This window comes from Suncus etruscus, chromosome 4 (genome assembly GCF_024139225.1).
Source record: "Suncus etruscus isolate mSunEtr1 chromosome 4, mSunEtr1.pri.cur, whole genome shotgun sequence".
NCBI lineage: Eukaryota > Metazoa > Chordata > Mammalia > Eulipotyphla > Soricidae > Suncus > Suncus etruscus.
In genome coordinates, this window is record NC_064851.1 from 10538878 (window position 1) to 10555780 (window position 16903).

Sequence of the window (16903 nt, forward strand, 5' to 3'; positions counted from 1 at the left end):
AGGTAAGACAGGCAAGGGAACAGAATGCCCAAGTTCTGGTTTTTGGGCCACACCCAGCTCAGGGGTTACTCCTGGCTATGCGCTCAAAAATTGCTCTTGAGGTGGAGGGGGCGAGGCAGAGTGAAAGCCAAGCGGTTGGGCATTTGTCTTGAAGGAGGCTGACCAGGGACCTGCCCCAGTTTGATCCTAGGTATCCCATATGCTCCTCCAAGCCTCCCATGAGCCACTTCTGAGCAGAGCCAGGAGTAACCTGAGCACTTTCGGGTGTGGCCCAGCCCACCCCAAAATTGCTCCTGGCAGGCCCCAACAGGAGGCTGCTGAACAGAACCAATGCTGGGATGACTGGAAAATTGGGTTAGAGGTGTGCAGCCAGGGGGATGGTACACAGGGCTGCCGGGCCTACTGGAACCTCCATCCGAGACAGGAAGCTGCCACTGAGCATCATCTTAGCACAAAAAGGTGCCTCTAGGGACCAGAGAGATAGTACAGTAGGTAGGGTGCTTGCCTTGCATGCGCAGCTAATCCAAATTCAATCCCCAGTACTCCATACAGTCCCGACTCCTGCCAGGAATTGTCATCCCTGAGCCTGTAGAGCCAGGGCTTTGAGCATGGCTGGGTGTGACCTCCCAAAAAAATGTGGCTGTCCCTCTGAGCTACATCTCTTAGATGGGCAAGGTTGGTCTTTGGTACTGCAAAAACGAACAAAACAAAAATGGTGGGAGAGTGGGACAGTGAGAAAATAGTGGTTGGGATAGTTTTGCATGCAGGTTCAATCCCCAGCAACCCATATGGTTCCCAGAGTACCACCGGGAAATCTCTGAGCAGAGCCAGGAGTAAGCTGAGCACCTGAGTGTGATCTCCAACATAAAAGGGTACACTTATGTAGGCTGTGTTATGTGTGTGTGTGGCACCCACCTAGGCCCTTTCGAGAGTCCCTTCTCTCCTGTGGCCTTCCTCCTCACCACTGCATTCTCATCCACTTCCTCCCCGTCCAGGGACCAGACACCAACACAGAGGGCAGCGTTCCCACCCTGGGTTTTATTGAGCAGGTAGTTAGTGTTCTTGAGCTGCGTGGCAGGCCTGTGATCACCAATGCTCTGGCCAGAATGAGGTGCTGTCTGGAAGGCAGGTGTTGGGGCCTGCCAAGCCCCCCCCCCCCATTTTGTCCAGGCTGTTCCTGGCATGATTAGGGACATTATCAAGAAACACCTTAGGGTCACACGTCTGGGTTTCCACCCTTTGCTTCTGATGCATCTGTCCCCCCTGCCCCACAACTCATCCTTGATCTGCTAACCAGGAAAACTGACTGACTCAGAAATGGGTGGTGGACAAAGCGGGAGAGGGGCAGTGAGGGATCCCCACAAGCAGATCTGGGGGCTGTACCTGGTAATACTTGGAGCCAGCCATCTGGGGGGGGGGGCACCCTGAAGAAACCGTTCAGTGGCCAAGGCTCTTGCATCTCTCCAGCTCAAAGCAGGGAACAGCCCACTGAGCCCGCTTACAGCCTACCCACTTTCTGGCCCTCTCTCCGTAATGATCTAAGGAAAGCAGCTTAGGTTTGTAATGAGAGGGTCATTCAGAAAATAAACACTATTTACAAAGGGCTGCCCTGAAAAGGTGCAGAGAAGGGGCACAGAGGCAGACAGTCTGGAAAGCCGAGAACCTCTTAGCCTTCTGGTCTTGGCTGACAGGAGCGAAGTCGTGGAATGTGATGTATTGGGGTCTTAGCCCTCCGGTTTTGGCTGGCAGGAGCGAAGGTGGAATCTGTTGTCTCAGGATGCGAGGTGGTTTGGAGCAGGAGTTAGTGCTTGGGGAAGGCCCACCGGCAGCCTCAGCAGAACCACGCATAGGCTGGGGGAGAGCTGGAGGAGCCATGTGGGGCCTCTTGTGGAGGCCACCCGGGGTGCCTTGAAAGTGCTCAGGGGAGGTGGGTGAGGCTGGGCCCCTACCGCAGCTCGGGGAGGATCTGGGCCCAGTTGATGCCGTCGGGGCCCAGCAGGTCCTCGTCCAGGCGGGGGAAGCTGATGTCCAGCAGGATCTTGCTGAGGCTGTCGTTCATGGTGTCGAGCACCAGGCCTTCCGTCAGGGACCGGTTGGCTAGCTGGGGCTCGGGGGAGCCCGGCTGCGGGGGGACTTCCAGCTCGGAGGGGGAACAGCCGCCGAAGGGGTCCGAGGCGAGGTCGAAGGGCTCGGGGTTGAGCAGCTCCCGGGGTGAGTCGAAGAGGGGGAGGCTTTTCAGGGGGGTGCTGCTGAGCTCCGTCAGTCCCAGGGCGTCAGGCAGGGCTCTCACGGGGCTGAAATCCAGCCCCCCAACTCGGCCAGGGGGTGTCAGCCGCCAGGCCTCGGGGCTGCTGTTGGGGAGTGCGGCGGGTTTGCTGGGCGTGGAGGAGATGGGCAGCATCTCTTTGATGGGGGTCCTGAAGGGGCCAAGGCCCCCTTCCTCGGGGAGACAGGCTGGCGTGGGCTCCGGCTCAGAAGCCTCGTGGGGGATCGCCAGGGCCAGCGGCGGGGCTTGCCCGCAGGCGGCTGTCCCGTCTGCGAAGAGCAGGTCCGGCTCCTCAGGGCGCAGGTGCTGCTTCCTCCGGGAGCGGCTCATCTCCCGCTTCTCCCGTCGCTGGAGGACCAGCATCTCCGACACTCGCCTTGTGGGGGACTGGAGCATTCGGGGCCACTTCTTGGGCTTGGGCGTGGGCGAGTGGGACGAATCTTCCCAGGAGCAAGACGCCTCCTCCTTGATTGAGGGGCTGGGCGAGGGCCACTCTTCCAAGGGGGGGCTCAGCACCGGGAGGGGTCTGGCCAACGACAGGGGCGACTCCACGTCTTCCTCCTTGATGGGCAGAGGGGTCAACGCTTCCCCGGGCTGCTGCTGCTGCTGCTGCGGCTGCTGCTCCTCAGGCCGGGTCCCCACGGTGCACAGCGGGCCGATGCTACCATCGTCGGTCAGCAGCACCTGCAAGGGAAGTGGCCAGGAAGGTGAGCGACAGCTTCTGGGAGGCCCCCCCCCCCCCAGGAACCCCATTCATCCCGGCAGGACATGATAAGGAGAAAGGATGAAAGGAAGGGGCAGACTATTTTCTCCTTCCTTTTCTTTTTTGGGCAACAGCCGGCAGCACTCGGGTTATTCCTGGCTCTGTGCTCAGAAATCGCTCCTGGCAGGCTCGGGGGACCATATGGGAAGCCGGGAATCGAACCCAGGTCTGTGCTGGGTCAGCCTCGTGCAAGGTGAATGCCCTACCATTGTGCTATCTCTCAGGCCCCTCTCCTTCCTTTTCTTTTTCAAGACTTCAAAAATGATTCCCTCGGGGCCAGAGTGGTGGTGCAAGCGGTAGGGAATCTGCCTTGCACGCGCTGACCTAGGATGGACCCCAGTTCGAATCCCCTGTGTCTCTTATGGTCCCCCAAGCCAGAAGCGATTTCTGAGCGCATAACCAGGAGAAACCCCTGAGTGTCACCGGGTGTGGCCCAAAATGATAAAAAGAATTCCCCTCAAGAATGGCTCTGAAGAAGGAAGGAGTTCGGTTTGGGGGTGAGAATTTGGAGGTGAGAGTTTTGGGATGAGAATAAAGAGCACTGCTGGCAGATTTAGGGTGCATCTGGGAAAAAACTGGGTGCTTTATCTTATATCCGATACAGAGACTGAAATAAAAATCGAGACCATACAAATCCTGAGAGAGAATCTAGGAGACTATATGTACAATCTGAGGGTGGGGGTGACCTTCTTAACCAACACTGGAAACCCAGAAGCTGTAAAAGAGAAGAAATATATTTGACTGTATCACAATTGCAAATATTACTGTAGCATGAGATACCATCAATAAGGTAAAAAAAAACAACAATAGAAAAACGCTGTCCCCTCTATCAGACACCTCCCACCCGCACAGTATAAAAAGATTAATATTTCAGTAACAGAACTCTGACGAAGGAACAAAACCCTATAGAAAATGGGCAGTGTCCATTTAATGAGCATTTCATAGTGACCAAACAGAACGACAAGCTACTCAAACTTACTCATAAGCAAGGATAAAATATGCCAGGAGAGAGAGTGCGTGTGTGTGTATGGCAGCTGTGGCTGTATCATACTAAACAAAGATAAAATATGGAATAAAATTGACTAAATTCTCCACTTGTACCCTGGTGAACAAGAGGAATGACACCCCTGTTGCCTTCCTAAATCTATTTCTTTTTTAGAGCACAACCCAGCAATGCTCAGGGCTTACGCCTGGCAGACTTGGGGGACCATCTGGAGTGCTGGGATTGAATCTGGTTCGGATGCATGCAAGGCTAGCACTCTACCTACTGTACTATCTCTCCAGACACCAATCCACTTCTATTTAGAATCTGTTTCACTTGTGAACTTTTTCTTTGGTTAATACCTCGGGGGGGTATTACCCTGAGGCTTATGGTTTCCTCCTGGTGGTACTGTGGAGGTAGTGTAGGGGATTAAACCTGGAGCTCTCAGTTGCCACTCCACTCCAGCCCTCTGGAGTCCATCCTGCCCACCCTCTTCTGAACTCTTATCAACTAATTTTGGACATGTAAGGGGCTTCCTTTATTTCTTTACTTGTTTGTTTGTTTTGCTTCGGGATCATTCCTGCGGGGCTCTTTGGCCACATGGGATGCAGGAATCAAATCTGGATCCAGGGGCTGGAGAGACAGCATGGCGGTAGAGCCTTGCACACAGCTGATCCAGGACTGACGGTGGTTTGAATCCTGGAATCCCATATGGTCCCAAGCCTGCTAGGAGTGACTTCTGAGCACAGAGCCAGGAGTAACCCTGAGTGCCACCGGGTGTGACCCCCCCCCAAAAAAAAAAAGCAAATAAAAAATCTGGATCCAATGCCCTACCCACTATACTATCTCTCAGGTCCTTGTACAGGTACTTTTGACATTTTTAGATTACCATAGTATTCTAAATAGCTCTTTTTGGGGAAAGGTGTACTGGGGCTACACCCAGCAGGTACTTAGGGCTTATTCCTGGCTCTGTGCTCAGGGATCAGCCCTGGTGGGCTTAGGGAGGACATATGGGATGCCATGGAGTGAACTCTGGTCTGCCGTACACAAAGCAAGCACCCATCCCATTGTACTATGCTTCTGACCCCATAAATTCTCTTTTTGTTTTTCCTGGGCCACACCCAGAGATGCTCAGGGCACCACATGGGATGTCAAACCTGGCAAATGGCCTACCCACTGTACTATGGCTCCAGTCCCCTATGTTGGTCTTTGGTGCTGAGAACGCTTATACAGTTTTATCCATTTTTATGCCCAAACTCTCCTGCTAGATTGATAAGCAGCTCCCGGGACACCTCGCCAGCGTGCTGCAGTCACCATATACCGCTGACAGTCGTCTCTCGGGGGAGAAGAGCAGAAGCCACTCACCTTGGGGGCAATACGGACGCGCTTGCTGTGGCGGGCAAGCTCTGAGCTCATGAGGGACGCAGCTAGGGGCAGTGGCACCTTTACAGAGGGCTGCAGCACCAGGGGCTGGTTCACCGGGAACTGGATGGGCACCAGGTAGGAACTGACCCGCGGTAACAGAGGCTTCATCTTCCGTCCTAGGAGGGAACAGGAAAGATCAAGAGTGGGTGGGAGGGGCGAGGGCCAGGCCCTTTTGTCCATCACAGGAATCTTCAGTTTCCTGCTATGGCCTCAGATCCCTTAGAATTGGGACCTAAGGGACCGCAGCAGTGGTGCAGTGGTAGGGCCTTTGCCTTGCATGCAGCTGACCTAGGAAGGACCATGGTTTGATCCCCTGGCGTCCCATATGATCCCCCAAGCCAGGAGCAATTTCTGGGCAAATAGCCAGGAATAACCTGAGTATCACCGGGTGTAAATCCAAAAACCAAAAGAAAAAAAAATGAGAATTGGGACCTGAATCCTAGAGTCAGCCATGCTAAAAGCTCTGGTCCCCCACCCCTGAACTTGGGCCAGGCCCGAGGCCTGCGCCCCCATACTAACGTGCGCCTAGGGGGAGTTCAGTTCTGATGGTCACGTTCCGGCGCAGCTCTGGGTTGTGCTGTTTCTGCTGCTGCTTCGGCGGAGAGGAGGAGAGAGAAGCCTGGGTTAATAAAATTGGGGAGTGGGCAGGAGAACCCCTCACTCGCTTTGCTGCTCTGGCACTACAGGGAGTTAACCACTGACCCGAAAAGCACCAACAATACAAAGAAGCAGCCAGTCTGGAGCATGGAGTGGGGATGACTGCTTCCAAGCTACAGTTAGTCTACACAATGACCAGATGGGCCAACCACCTCCTCAAAATATATCCCTCATCTGTCACCACCCCTCTACCCCCTTCCAGGGGCTGCTCAAGCATGTGGCTTTGGGAGCAGCAGAGATAAGGAGCAGAACTGTCAGCCACCCAGCGTGGCCTTGGCCATGCCCTCGTCATTACTATCTGGCCCCCTGCCAGGCTCTGCTCCGCCCACTTTCTCCTTGTCTGTAGGTGAGGGCCCCCCTAGAGAAAAGTGGGCATGAGTAGTTACAATTGTCCTCTCTCCACAAAGCGTAGGAGGTGAGGAGCCTGGATATGGGGCTGACAGGCCCACGGGTCACAGCTCCCCAACCCCGTGCCCTGCCCAGTGGGCTGTCCCTGTCCACTAAAGTCATGCTGAGCAGGGAAAGGACAGCAAGGCTGATCCCCAAGCCAAAGTATAGAATCTTACTGATTGCAAGTGCTCGAGCGATTGTGGAGACCCTGGGTCCAGTGGCTGGTGGTGGTCAGGCATTGGGTGGGAAGTGGGGGGAGAAAAATGATATGAAGTTAACTACCAATGTAGTCCGTCTCAGCAGAATTGGGGGGGGGGGGAAGGACAGCTATTCTTGACAACAGAGGCTGAAAACCACCCACGGGACTGTCCATACTAAGAGAAAACTGAGTACACTCAGTCTCGGAGCACCCTAAAATCCCTGAACATTCACTTCCCTCTGAAAGGCTGTTTTGACGGCTGTTTTCTGGGCTCTGCTTTTAAGGATCTTCCCGAAAGAGAAGACTCCCAGTGACGAAATCACAGAGATGTGAAAAAAATATCCAACTTGACAAGCACAGTCGGGCCCTAATCCCTGAGGGTTTCCTAAAAGGCGCCTGTAAAGCTTTATCTGGACAAGCCTCCTTGAGGGCAGCCAAACAACGAGGAGCTGTCATTCCCGCAGCCTGGTGCAGCTGGGTCCTGTGGCCAACTGGACGCCGCCATTTAGTGACTCGTATCCTAAAGGCACTAAGGAGGGCAACTGGCATCCAGCCCAGCCTGGAAGTGGGTGGGGCCCCAAGAGAGTCGCCGTGTTTTAGGGTTGGGGATGACGGTGTCCCACGCTGGCCCCCTCCTGGTGAAACTAGGACACTCACTTTAAATACCTGGTCCAGTGTCAAGTAGCGGTTGGCACTGGGGTGAATGGTCCAAAAGGAGACTTTGCCATTGCCAGATGTCTCCCGAACAAACATGTCGTGGAGCGAAAGGTTGTGGCGAATGGAATTCTGCAGGAAGAGCAAGGTGGCCAGTCAGTGACCAGTCCAGAGCTTGGAACATCATCCGAGGGGACAGGAGCCCCATGTCTCTTTCAGGTGCCACTACCCCACCACCAGGACAGCCTCTTGTCCAGCCCACGAGCACTTGCAGAACTGACCACCTCAGCCACAAACCCAACATTCCATAAGCATAGAGCAGGGGTGGCAAACAAGTTTGATACAAAGAGCCAAAATTTTAAACTGTGAGAGTCAGAGAGCCACACCAGGCAGTGACCTGCCAAAACAAACACTCACACAAAAGCACATAATTTTAACAATAATCTATTAAACACATATTGCATTTTGAGTGAGGGTAAAAATCCCGCAGTGATGGTGAGGGTGTGCTGCATTCTCCACACTAAGAACTAAAGGCCAGATGTGACCCAACATGTGAAAACACATGTCCCCCCGCTGGCCCGTGCAGTTGTTTCCGAGGGTTGGAAGATGGGAGGACACAGCCTGGAGGCGGAGTTCCTAGTTTGGAGCTCTCTCCTCAGAGGTCCCTCCTCAGAAGCAGCAGAACAAAATCCAAACTTGGCAAAGAGCCACAGTATACAAAATAATGATGAGAGGTAAAGAGCCACATTCATTTTGGCTGGGAGCCAAAATGGCATGAGAGCCGCATGTTCGCCACCCCTGGCATAGAGAATAGCACTGCTACTGCTGGGGCTGAAAAGAAAGAATAGATGGGAAATACATGGGAAAGAGAGTAAGAACAAAGTGGGAACAGCAAGAGGCTAGTGAAGGAAGTGAGAACTAAGAGCCTGGAAGAGTTTTATTGGAGGAAAAACAGACAAGCCTGTGGGCTTCTCTCCCAGAGACCCGAGACTGCCCTGCCAGTGTGGTGGGTCCAGCTGTGCTCCCCAGAGTCCATGTAGTGCCCACAAATAACCCTGTAGAACCCCCCCCCCCCCCCCCCGGCTTCCAGGGAGGTTGAAAGGCTTCCAGGGAGGTGAAGCTTGAAGTTCAGGGCCTGAGACTCCTGAATAACCCTGCTGTTCTTGGGGCTGGAGAAATAGTAGAGCAGGTAAGGTGCTTGTCTTGCATGAGCTGCTTCGTACCTAGGTTTGTAACCATATGGTTATCCTGAGCCTACCAGGAGTGATCCCTGAACACAGAGCCAGGAGTAAGCCCTGAGCACTGCTGGATATGGCTCCCAAGACAAAGTAAAAACAAAACAAAACAAACAAAAAAACCAAACTACCTCCCCCCAAACAACCAACTAAACAAAAAATCAACCCAAAGGAAAACCCCACTGTTCTCTTTCACAAAGCTACTTAGTTTTTTTTTTTTTGGTTTTTGGTTTTTGGGTCACACCCAGAGGTGCTCAGGGGTTACTCCTGGCTGTCTGCTCAGAAATAGCTCCTGGCAGGCCCGGGGGGACCATATGGGATACCTGGATTCGAACCAACCACCTTAGGTTCTGGATCGGCTGCTTGCAAGGCAAACACCGCTGTGCTATCTCTCCGGGCCCAAAGCTACTTAGTTTTGGTGCTAAAGTGATAGTAACTGGTTTGATCCTTGGCATTCCATATGAGGAGCTCTGGGAGTGATTCCTGAGTCCAGAGGCAGAATTAAGCCCTAAGTACCACAGTGTGGCCCCTAAACAAAACAAAACGAACAAGTTACACCAAGTAGCTGGGAATGCTGCACTGCTGCAGCATCAATATGGGATTCGGGGTTGTCCTAACGGGCCTCCCTAAACTGGGGAGTGCCGAGCAGTCGGGGCCTGGCTTTAGTGGTTGGGCTGAATGCAGGCAGCAGCATCAATCACAACCCCTAAGCAACTCTTGCTAGTCTAGTTCCGGCATTCGTGGGGGATTTTTCACCTCTCTGGGTACCAGATACAAACTGGAACAGCTGGGCAGACAGACTGGCAGCAGGGGGTGGGTGGGGAGGAAGTGGGGGGGAGCTGTTCTGGGATAAGGTAGGTACCTTCCAGCCTGGTTTGGCGATGTACTTGAAATAGGGGAAGTGGTCCTCGATCCACGAGTAGATGTCTTTCAAGGTCATGCGTTTCCTCTCGGTGCTGTTGATGGCGAACTGGATCAGGGCCATGTACGAGTAAGGAGGCCGTTCAGACACCGAGTCCTGCCAGGATGTGGATGCTTCCGGGGCTTCTACCTGAGGGTTGGGAGAAGCCCACAGGAAAGTCATAGACAATTCACAAGACCTGTCTAGGCCTCCTCTAAAGGCTCCCCCGTGGGGCCTAAGCTGGTAGGGAACTTGCCTTGCTCACAGCTGACTTGGGTACAATCCCTGACACCCCATATGGTCCCCAGAACCCAGCCAGTATTGATTCCTGAGTGTGGGCCACTAAATGAAAATAAAACCATGGGGCTGGAGCGATAGCTGAGTGATAAGGTGTTTACCTTGCACAGGCCAACACAGGACGGCCCTGGTTCGATTCCCAGTATCCCATATGGTCCCCTAAGCCTGTCAGGGCAATTTTTGAGCGCAAAGCCAGAAGTAACCCCTTAGCACCACCATGTGTAGCCCCCAAATAAACAAAAATATGAACTATACACTGTACTGTTGTTTTTTAATGTGCAACCACTGAGCTATGTCCCTAGTCACCACTCCACAAGAGTTTCTTGTATAGATGAATTGCCACTTAAATACACATCCAGCAGGGCTCAGAAGTTGCTTCTGATGGTGCTTGGAGGATCTCTATGGTACCAGGAATTGAAAATGGGCTTCTTGCCTACAAAGCATGTGCTCAACCCATTAAGCTATTTCTCTAGTCCCCAATTTTAACTTATTTTTAAGTGGGGGCACACCAGCGATGCTCAGGGCTTACTCTTGGCTCTATGCTCAAGAATCACTTCTGACAGTACTAAGGGGACCATATAGGGTACTGAAGATTGAGTTCAGGTCAGCCTTGTACAAAGAAAGTGCCCTGCCCACTGCACTATTGCTCTATCCCAGTGAAATGCCTTTTTCTTTTTTGTTTTGGTTTTGGGCCACACCCGGTAGTGCTCAGGAGTTACCGCTGGTTCTGTGCTCAGAATTGCTCCTGGCAAGCTCAGGAGACCATATGGAATGCTGGGGGTTGAACCCAAGTTGAACCCAAGTCCGTCCTAGGTTGGCAGCGTGCAAGGCAAACACCCTACCATTGTGCTATGGCTCCAGCCCCTGAAATGCCTTTTTTTTTTGTTTATGGGCCACACTTGGTGATGCTCAGGGGTTACTCCTGGATCTGCACTCAAAAATTGCCACTCGCAGGTTTGGGGAGTCATATGGGATGCCAGAAATCAAACCCAAGTCCGTCCTGGGCCGGCTGAGGGCAAGGTAAATGTCCTACCGCTGTGCTATCTATCCGGCCCCTAAAATTCCTTTTGATAGCTCAATCGGTTTCCAAACTGAAACCTTTCAGCATTTCCTGAAGACTTGGCCATGGGCCTAATTTGGGGCGGATTCTTTGAGTCCAAGGAAGTTGCCTTTACTGATGGGATGACAGCGGTTCTAGGCAGAAAAGAGAGTCAACCAGCTTACATGATGTGGCACTACCAGGTCCCGGAGATTCAGCTGTTGATTCCATGCACTGGCCCTGACTTACCCACTGAGGGCCATAACCCTTCACCTTGACCTGACTCTGCTCCAGAGGGCGATTTTCCTTGTCCTCCACTTCCTGCTTGATGCTGCAGGAGCCCATGCCATTGGGGTGCATCTTTCCCAGCCACTGGATGCTGGTCAGGTTGTTGTTGGCAGTGCAACCAGCGACCTCACCGCCAACTGGAGGGGGGGACAATCCAAGAGGACACTTAAGATTCTGCTGTGGTCGACAGAAGGTGATGTTTAGGTTTATTCTCAGGGACCCAGCACTAGCTAAATCTACTGTCCCCCTCTATAAAATCTGCTGTCGCTTCTATATTAAAAACCAAATTGCATTGCAAGCTGAGCCACCACTGAGCTGCAAAGAGTCTTTAAGGGAACCTTAGAAAAGTTCCTAGCAGGGCCCGGAGAGATAGCACAGTGGCATTTGCCTTGCAAGCAGCCTATCCAGGACCAAAGGTGGTTGGTTCGAATCCTGGTGTACCATATGGTCCCCCGTGCCTGCCAGGAGCTAGTTCTGAATAGACAGCCAGGAGTAACCCCTGAGCACCGCTGAGTGTGGCCCAAAAACCAGAAAAAAAAAAAAAAAAAAGAAAAAAGAAAAAATGTTCCTAGCAAAGGAGAGTCACTTCTCCCTCTTCTGCTTGTTTTCTTCTTTATTAAGCTGGAGAAAGTATGTGACTTCCTCATTACGGTCACTGGACAGGAGAAATGGAAATAGCACAATGTCCTTTCTTGACAGAAAGAAGCAACTGAAAGACCAAGTTTTTTTTTTTTTTTTTTGTGGTTTTTGGGTCACACCCGGCAGTGCTCAGGGGTTATTCCTGGCTCCAGGCTCAGAAATTGCTCCTGGCAGGCACGGGAGGACCATATATGGGACGCCGGGATTCGAACCGATGACCTCCTGCATGAGAGGCAAACGCCTTACCTCCATGCTATCTCTCCGGCCCCAAGACCAAGTTTTTTTTTTTTTTTTTTTTTTTTTTGGTTTTTGGGCCACACCCGGTAACGCTCAGGGGTTACTCCTGGCTATGCGCTCAGAAGTCGCTCCTGGCTTGGGGGACCATATGGGACGCCGGGGGATCGAACCGCGGTCCGTCTCCTTAGGCTAGCGCAGGTAAGGCAGGCACCTTACCTCCAGCGCCACCGCCCGGCCCCAAGACCAAGTTTTAATTGCAACCCAAGAAGAGGGCTCGAGGCTTCCAGAGGGAATTGGAGATGGGGCACAATAGGACAGTGCCTGCCTGGTGTGTGTGAAGCCCTAAGTTTGTCCCCAGTGCTGGAAAGAAGGAAGGAAGGGAAGAAAGGAGAGAAGGATGGAGGAGGGAGAGAGGAAGGAAGGGCAAAATGAAGGGAGGGAGAGAGGAAGGAAGTAAGGGAAGAAGGGAGGAATGAGGAAGGAAGGAAGAAAGGGAGGGAGGGAGGGAGGGAGGAAGAGAGAGGGGGAGTGAGTGAGGAAGGAAGGAAGGGAGAAAGGGAGGTAGGAAAAAAGGACAGGAAGAAAGTAGGAAGAAAGGAAGGGAGGAAGGAAGGAAAGAAGAGAGGGGAGGAAGGGAGATGAAGGGAGAATAAAGAAAAGGAAAGAGGAAGAGAAGGATAGGAAGAATCAAGATCAGACTTGACCCTGGGCCAGGCTAGAGGCATCTATGGCAGGACCTCCAGGATTGACCACGGTCCTTGCCAGCAGAGGGGAGAGGCTAGCAGCCCACATACCACTTCTCTCCCAGTGGTGCCCAGGGAAGGCGGCAGGCGGAGGCGGAGGCGGAGGCGGAGGCGGAGGCGGAGGCGGCCGAGGGAGATTCCCATCCCTGGCTGCAGGCTTTGATCCCAGGGTCTCGGTGATCACTTTGGTCCTCCTGGGATCCTGGCTGGCTGGGGCCTGAGGCTGGAGCCCTGGGGGCCGTGGGGGGCCGCCCCCACAGCTGATGAGGATGAACTTGTTGGGCCCACTGCTGCCACTCTCCTTTCCTTTGGCCGTCAGGGCCGTGATGATGTTCTGGATATTGGCATTGTGGGGGATGGCCACCACTTGGGTGTTGGGCATGGTGGGGTGGTTAATAATTTTGATCCCAGCTGGAAACTGGCAGTCGCCAGCCTCTGCCCCCTCTTTGGGGGCCTGGCTTTGCCCTGCCTGTGCTTGGGCCAGGGACCTCCTGGGGTCCCCTTCTGGCGTCTCACCGGGGACATTTTTTACAGGAAGGGGCAGCCTCCGTCTCTTGAGGATCAGTGGCCGATGGGGGCTAGTTCTCATGATGAGTCCGTATTTTCACTCTCCATCGAGAAGCACAAGCGTGGGCCCTGGAAAGCAAGTCGTTGGGGGTGGTGGTTAGTCAGTCAAGTTAGGCGAGGGAGGCGCTGTAGGAGGAAGGTGGGCCCCTTCAGAGACTGAGGGGCCAGCAACCACAGTCTACACGGACATTCCTGCTCCCCTCTATAAGGGCTGGAGACAATCAGACACTCTACTCACAAAAACCCTAAATTCAGCCAAGGCAATAGCAGGGGAGTCACAGGGGACTAAACTGGACATATGTGAGCAGAACCAAAGGTCCCTTAGAATTGGGGGTGGGGTGGGAAGATGAGCAGCGGGGTCTTGGGGATGGCACAGGAGGCTGAAGACACAGGTACAATATGTGAAAGTGGGCCAGAGAGATAGTACAGAGGCTATATGGCCCATCCTGATTTGATCCTCAGCACCACACAGGGTCCCTTGAGCACCATCAGGAGTAATCCCTGAGCAGAGCCAGGAGTAAACCTGAAATTACACTGTTACGTGTAATTCCTCTAGCCCCACCTCCAGTAAAAAAAGGAGGTATGAAGCTAAAGTTCTGAAGTTCCATAACCTTGACTATGGCATAACTATAATTCCATAGCTATAATAACCATAATTAAGGCAATGGGAAAAGAAAAAGCTCTTCAGGAAATTGGGCTACAGCAGCAAATGGGTTAAAGCTAGAGTACAGGGGCCAGAGTGATAGCGTAGTGGTAAGGTGTTTGCCTTGTATGCGGCTGATCCAGAACAAATCTGGTTTGATCCCCAGTGTCCCATATGGTCCCCCAAGCCAGGAGCAATTTCTGAGGGCATAGCCAGGAGTAACTCCTGAGCATCACTGGGTGTGGCCCACCCCTCCCCCCAAATAAAAAAGCTATAATATAGTGGGTAAGGTGTTTGCCTCACACATGGCAGACCCAGGTTGGAATCCAGCAACCCTCCATATGGTCCCCCAAGCCCACCAGGAATGATTCCTGAATGCACATGGCCAGGAGTAAGCCCTAAAGCCACCTGTGACCCTAAAACAAAATAAACAATAAACAAGCCAAAAACCTCCAAACAGAAACAAATGAGCAAGTCACCAAAACGCCCAAATGTCCATTATTGATTGCCCAGGATCGAGCCAGACAGAGCTGCTGCAGGGACTGTAGGGACAGGGGTGCTGGGGGAGGGTATCTGGGAATCAGGGGTAACGACATACTGAATCCATCAGTCTCAGGAGAGACTCTGGAAACTGGTCGGTGGCCACAGAAACAGTCGCCACACTCCCGGTCACCAGAGTCACTGTCACCTGGGCTGTTGGGGTTGTGCAGGCTGTACCCCGGGCAACAAACAGACCCACTTTCCTCCTCCCAGCTGGCCCAGTGTTTAGATAGTGACATTCCAGCACTTTGATGAGTTGCTTAAAGTTCAAACTTTCTTTTTCTTTTTTTGTTTTTTTGGGTCACACCCAGCAGCGCTCAGGGGTTCCTCCTGGCTCTACGCTCCTGGCAGGCTCAAGGGACTATATGGGATGCCGGGATTCGAACTACCGACCTTCTGCATGCAAGGCAAAACCTTACCTCCATGCTATCTCTCTGGCCCCAATGTTCCAACTTTCTGAGAGCCTGACTATAATGTTTCATTTCTCTTTCGGGGATTTTTTTTCCCTTTTAAATTTTGGGCCACACTCGGCGATGCTCAGGGGTTTAACCCTAGGCGTTGCACTCCGGAATCACTCCTGGGGAACTCAGAGGACCATGTGAGATGCTGAGGCTGGAGCTTGAGTCAAAGCATGCAAGGCACTGCTGTACTATGGCTCCAGAACCCTCTTGGGGTCACTCTGGGTAATGCTCAGGGGACCGTAGGTGGTGCCAGGATTAGAACCAGGATTGTGGTGGCCACAGCTGTGAGCTCTCTTGGGCCTTCCATTTATTTCTCTTTCAGAACCCATCCTAGCTTCTCTGTCTCCTTGCTAATAGAATGCACCCTCGTTCCCCAGTCATTTGGGTACCAACTGGTAACGTTAGGAGGGGAAAATGTTGTCTGTAAAAAGTGCTGCTTTCTCTACTGGAGCTATTCTGCCACTAGGTCAAGTGTCTATGTCTAATTTAGGGATACTTTTAAAAATGGAGTCGTGGGTTCTCTTTTGTGGAGGACCTGCTTTCACCTTGAAAATGACTGACACCCTCATGGGCCGGTTGCCACCTGGTGAGAATTCTCAGTTCCTCTCTCCCTTGCCTCCTCCCTTTGCTTTTCAAACCTCAGTTTTACTTCCACCTCTTTGGGTAGCTTCCCCCTGCTACCTCCACTTCAATGAGTCCAGGGGATATGGTTCTACTTTCGACCCCTAGCTGATTTCCCTCAGCAAAGGCTTCATTTCCTTCCTCTAGGCTCTCACCTGCCTCCTCCAGCACTGTCTAACCCAGGGACCTACAGAGTGACAGTGTGGTCCCCTAACCTAGGAACTTTAACAGGGTGCACAAGCACTGGGAAGAACCCCAGAAAAAGAGCTCAAGAGACTGGCTGGGGGTGGGTGGGGTGGGTAGTGAGAGCACCTAGGGGCACGGGTGAGTAAGAGGCTTTGACTTTATGCACCCTAGATGCCATCTTCATGCCAGTGTGTGTGTGTGTGGTGGGGCGCTAGGATTAAAATCCTCCAAGCAGGGGCTGGAGAGATAGCATGGAGGTAGGGAGTTTGTCTTGCATGCAGAAGGACGGTGTTTCGAACCCCGGCATCCCATATGGTCCCCCGAACCTGCCAGAAGCGATTTCTGAGCGTTGACCCAGGAGTAATCCCTGAGTGCTGCTGGATGTGACCCCTTCCCCCCCCAAAAAATATCCTCCAAGCAGAGGTTGAAGAGACAGCACAGGGGTAGGGCATCTCCCTTGCACGCAGCCGATCCAGGACAGAAGATGGTTTGAATCCTGGCATCCTTTATGGTCCCCAGATGAGAGCCTGCCAGGAGTGATTTTTTTTTTTTTTTTTTTTTGGTTTTTGGGCCACATCCGGTAACGCTCAGGGGTTACTCCTGGCTATGTGCTCAGAAGTTGCTCCTGGCTTGGGGGACCATATGGGACACGGGGGATCGAACTGCAGTCCGTCCAAGGCTAGTGCAGGCAAGGCAGGCACCTTACCTTCAGCGCCACCGCCCGGCCCCTCCAGGAGTGATTTTTAAGCACAGAGCCAGGAGTAACAACCCCTGAGCGAACGCCGCCAGGTGTGACCCAAAAACCAAATAAATAAATAAAAAAATCCTCCCAGCAAGAACCCCTACAGTGCCACATACCACCACCCCAGTTTGCAGGCAGAAAGGTGGCAGCAGCAGAGGTCAAAAACCTCTGGATGGGCCCAGCGGGTGCATTTATTTGAGAAAGAAGCTTGGCCAAGGAGGTTCAATGAAGGAGGCTGAACACGGGGAGAGAAAGAATAAAAAATAAAAAAAAATAATTTAATAATAAAAATAATAAAATAGGGCCGGAGAGATAGCATGGAGGTAAGGCGTTTGCCTTTCATGCAGGAGGTCATCGGTTCGAATCCCGGCGTCCCATATGGTCCCCCCGTGCCTGCCAGGAGCAATTTCTGAGCCTGGAGCCAGGAA

At 52.8% G+C, this 16903-nt stretch overlaps 1 protein-coding gene across 4 annotated transcripts; it reads right to left on the bottom strand.

Annotated features, from left to right (window-relative positions):
* Positions 1-1945: 1945 nt before the first annotated feature.
* FOXM1 (forkhead box M1) lies at positions 1946-13304 on the bottom strand. 4 transcript variants are annotated; one of them, XM_049771995.1, is made up of 8 exons: positions 12767-13304; positions 11075-11233; positions 9434-9618; positions 7340-7468; positions 6660-6704; positions 5956-6025; positions 5377-5552; positions 1946-2950 (listed from the first exon to the last, which is right to left on the bottom strand). In XM_049771995.1, the coding sequence occupies exons 1-8, from the start codon at positions 13302-13304 to the stop codon at positions 1946-1948; spliced, it is 2307 nt and encodes a 768-aa protein (XP_049627952.1). The 4 variants fall into 4 exon arrangements, with proteins under 4 accessions (XP_049627952.1, XP_049627955.1, XP_049627954.1 ...); XM_049771998.1 differs by lacking the exon at positions 6660-6704 and having other exon boundaries at positions 12770-13304; XM_049771997.1 differs by lacking the exon at positions 6660-6704 and having other exon boundaries at positions 5956-6028; positions 12770-13304.
* Between the last annotated feature and the right edge of the window lie 3599 nt (positions 13305-16903).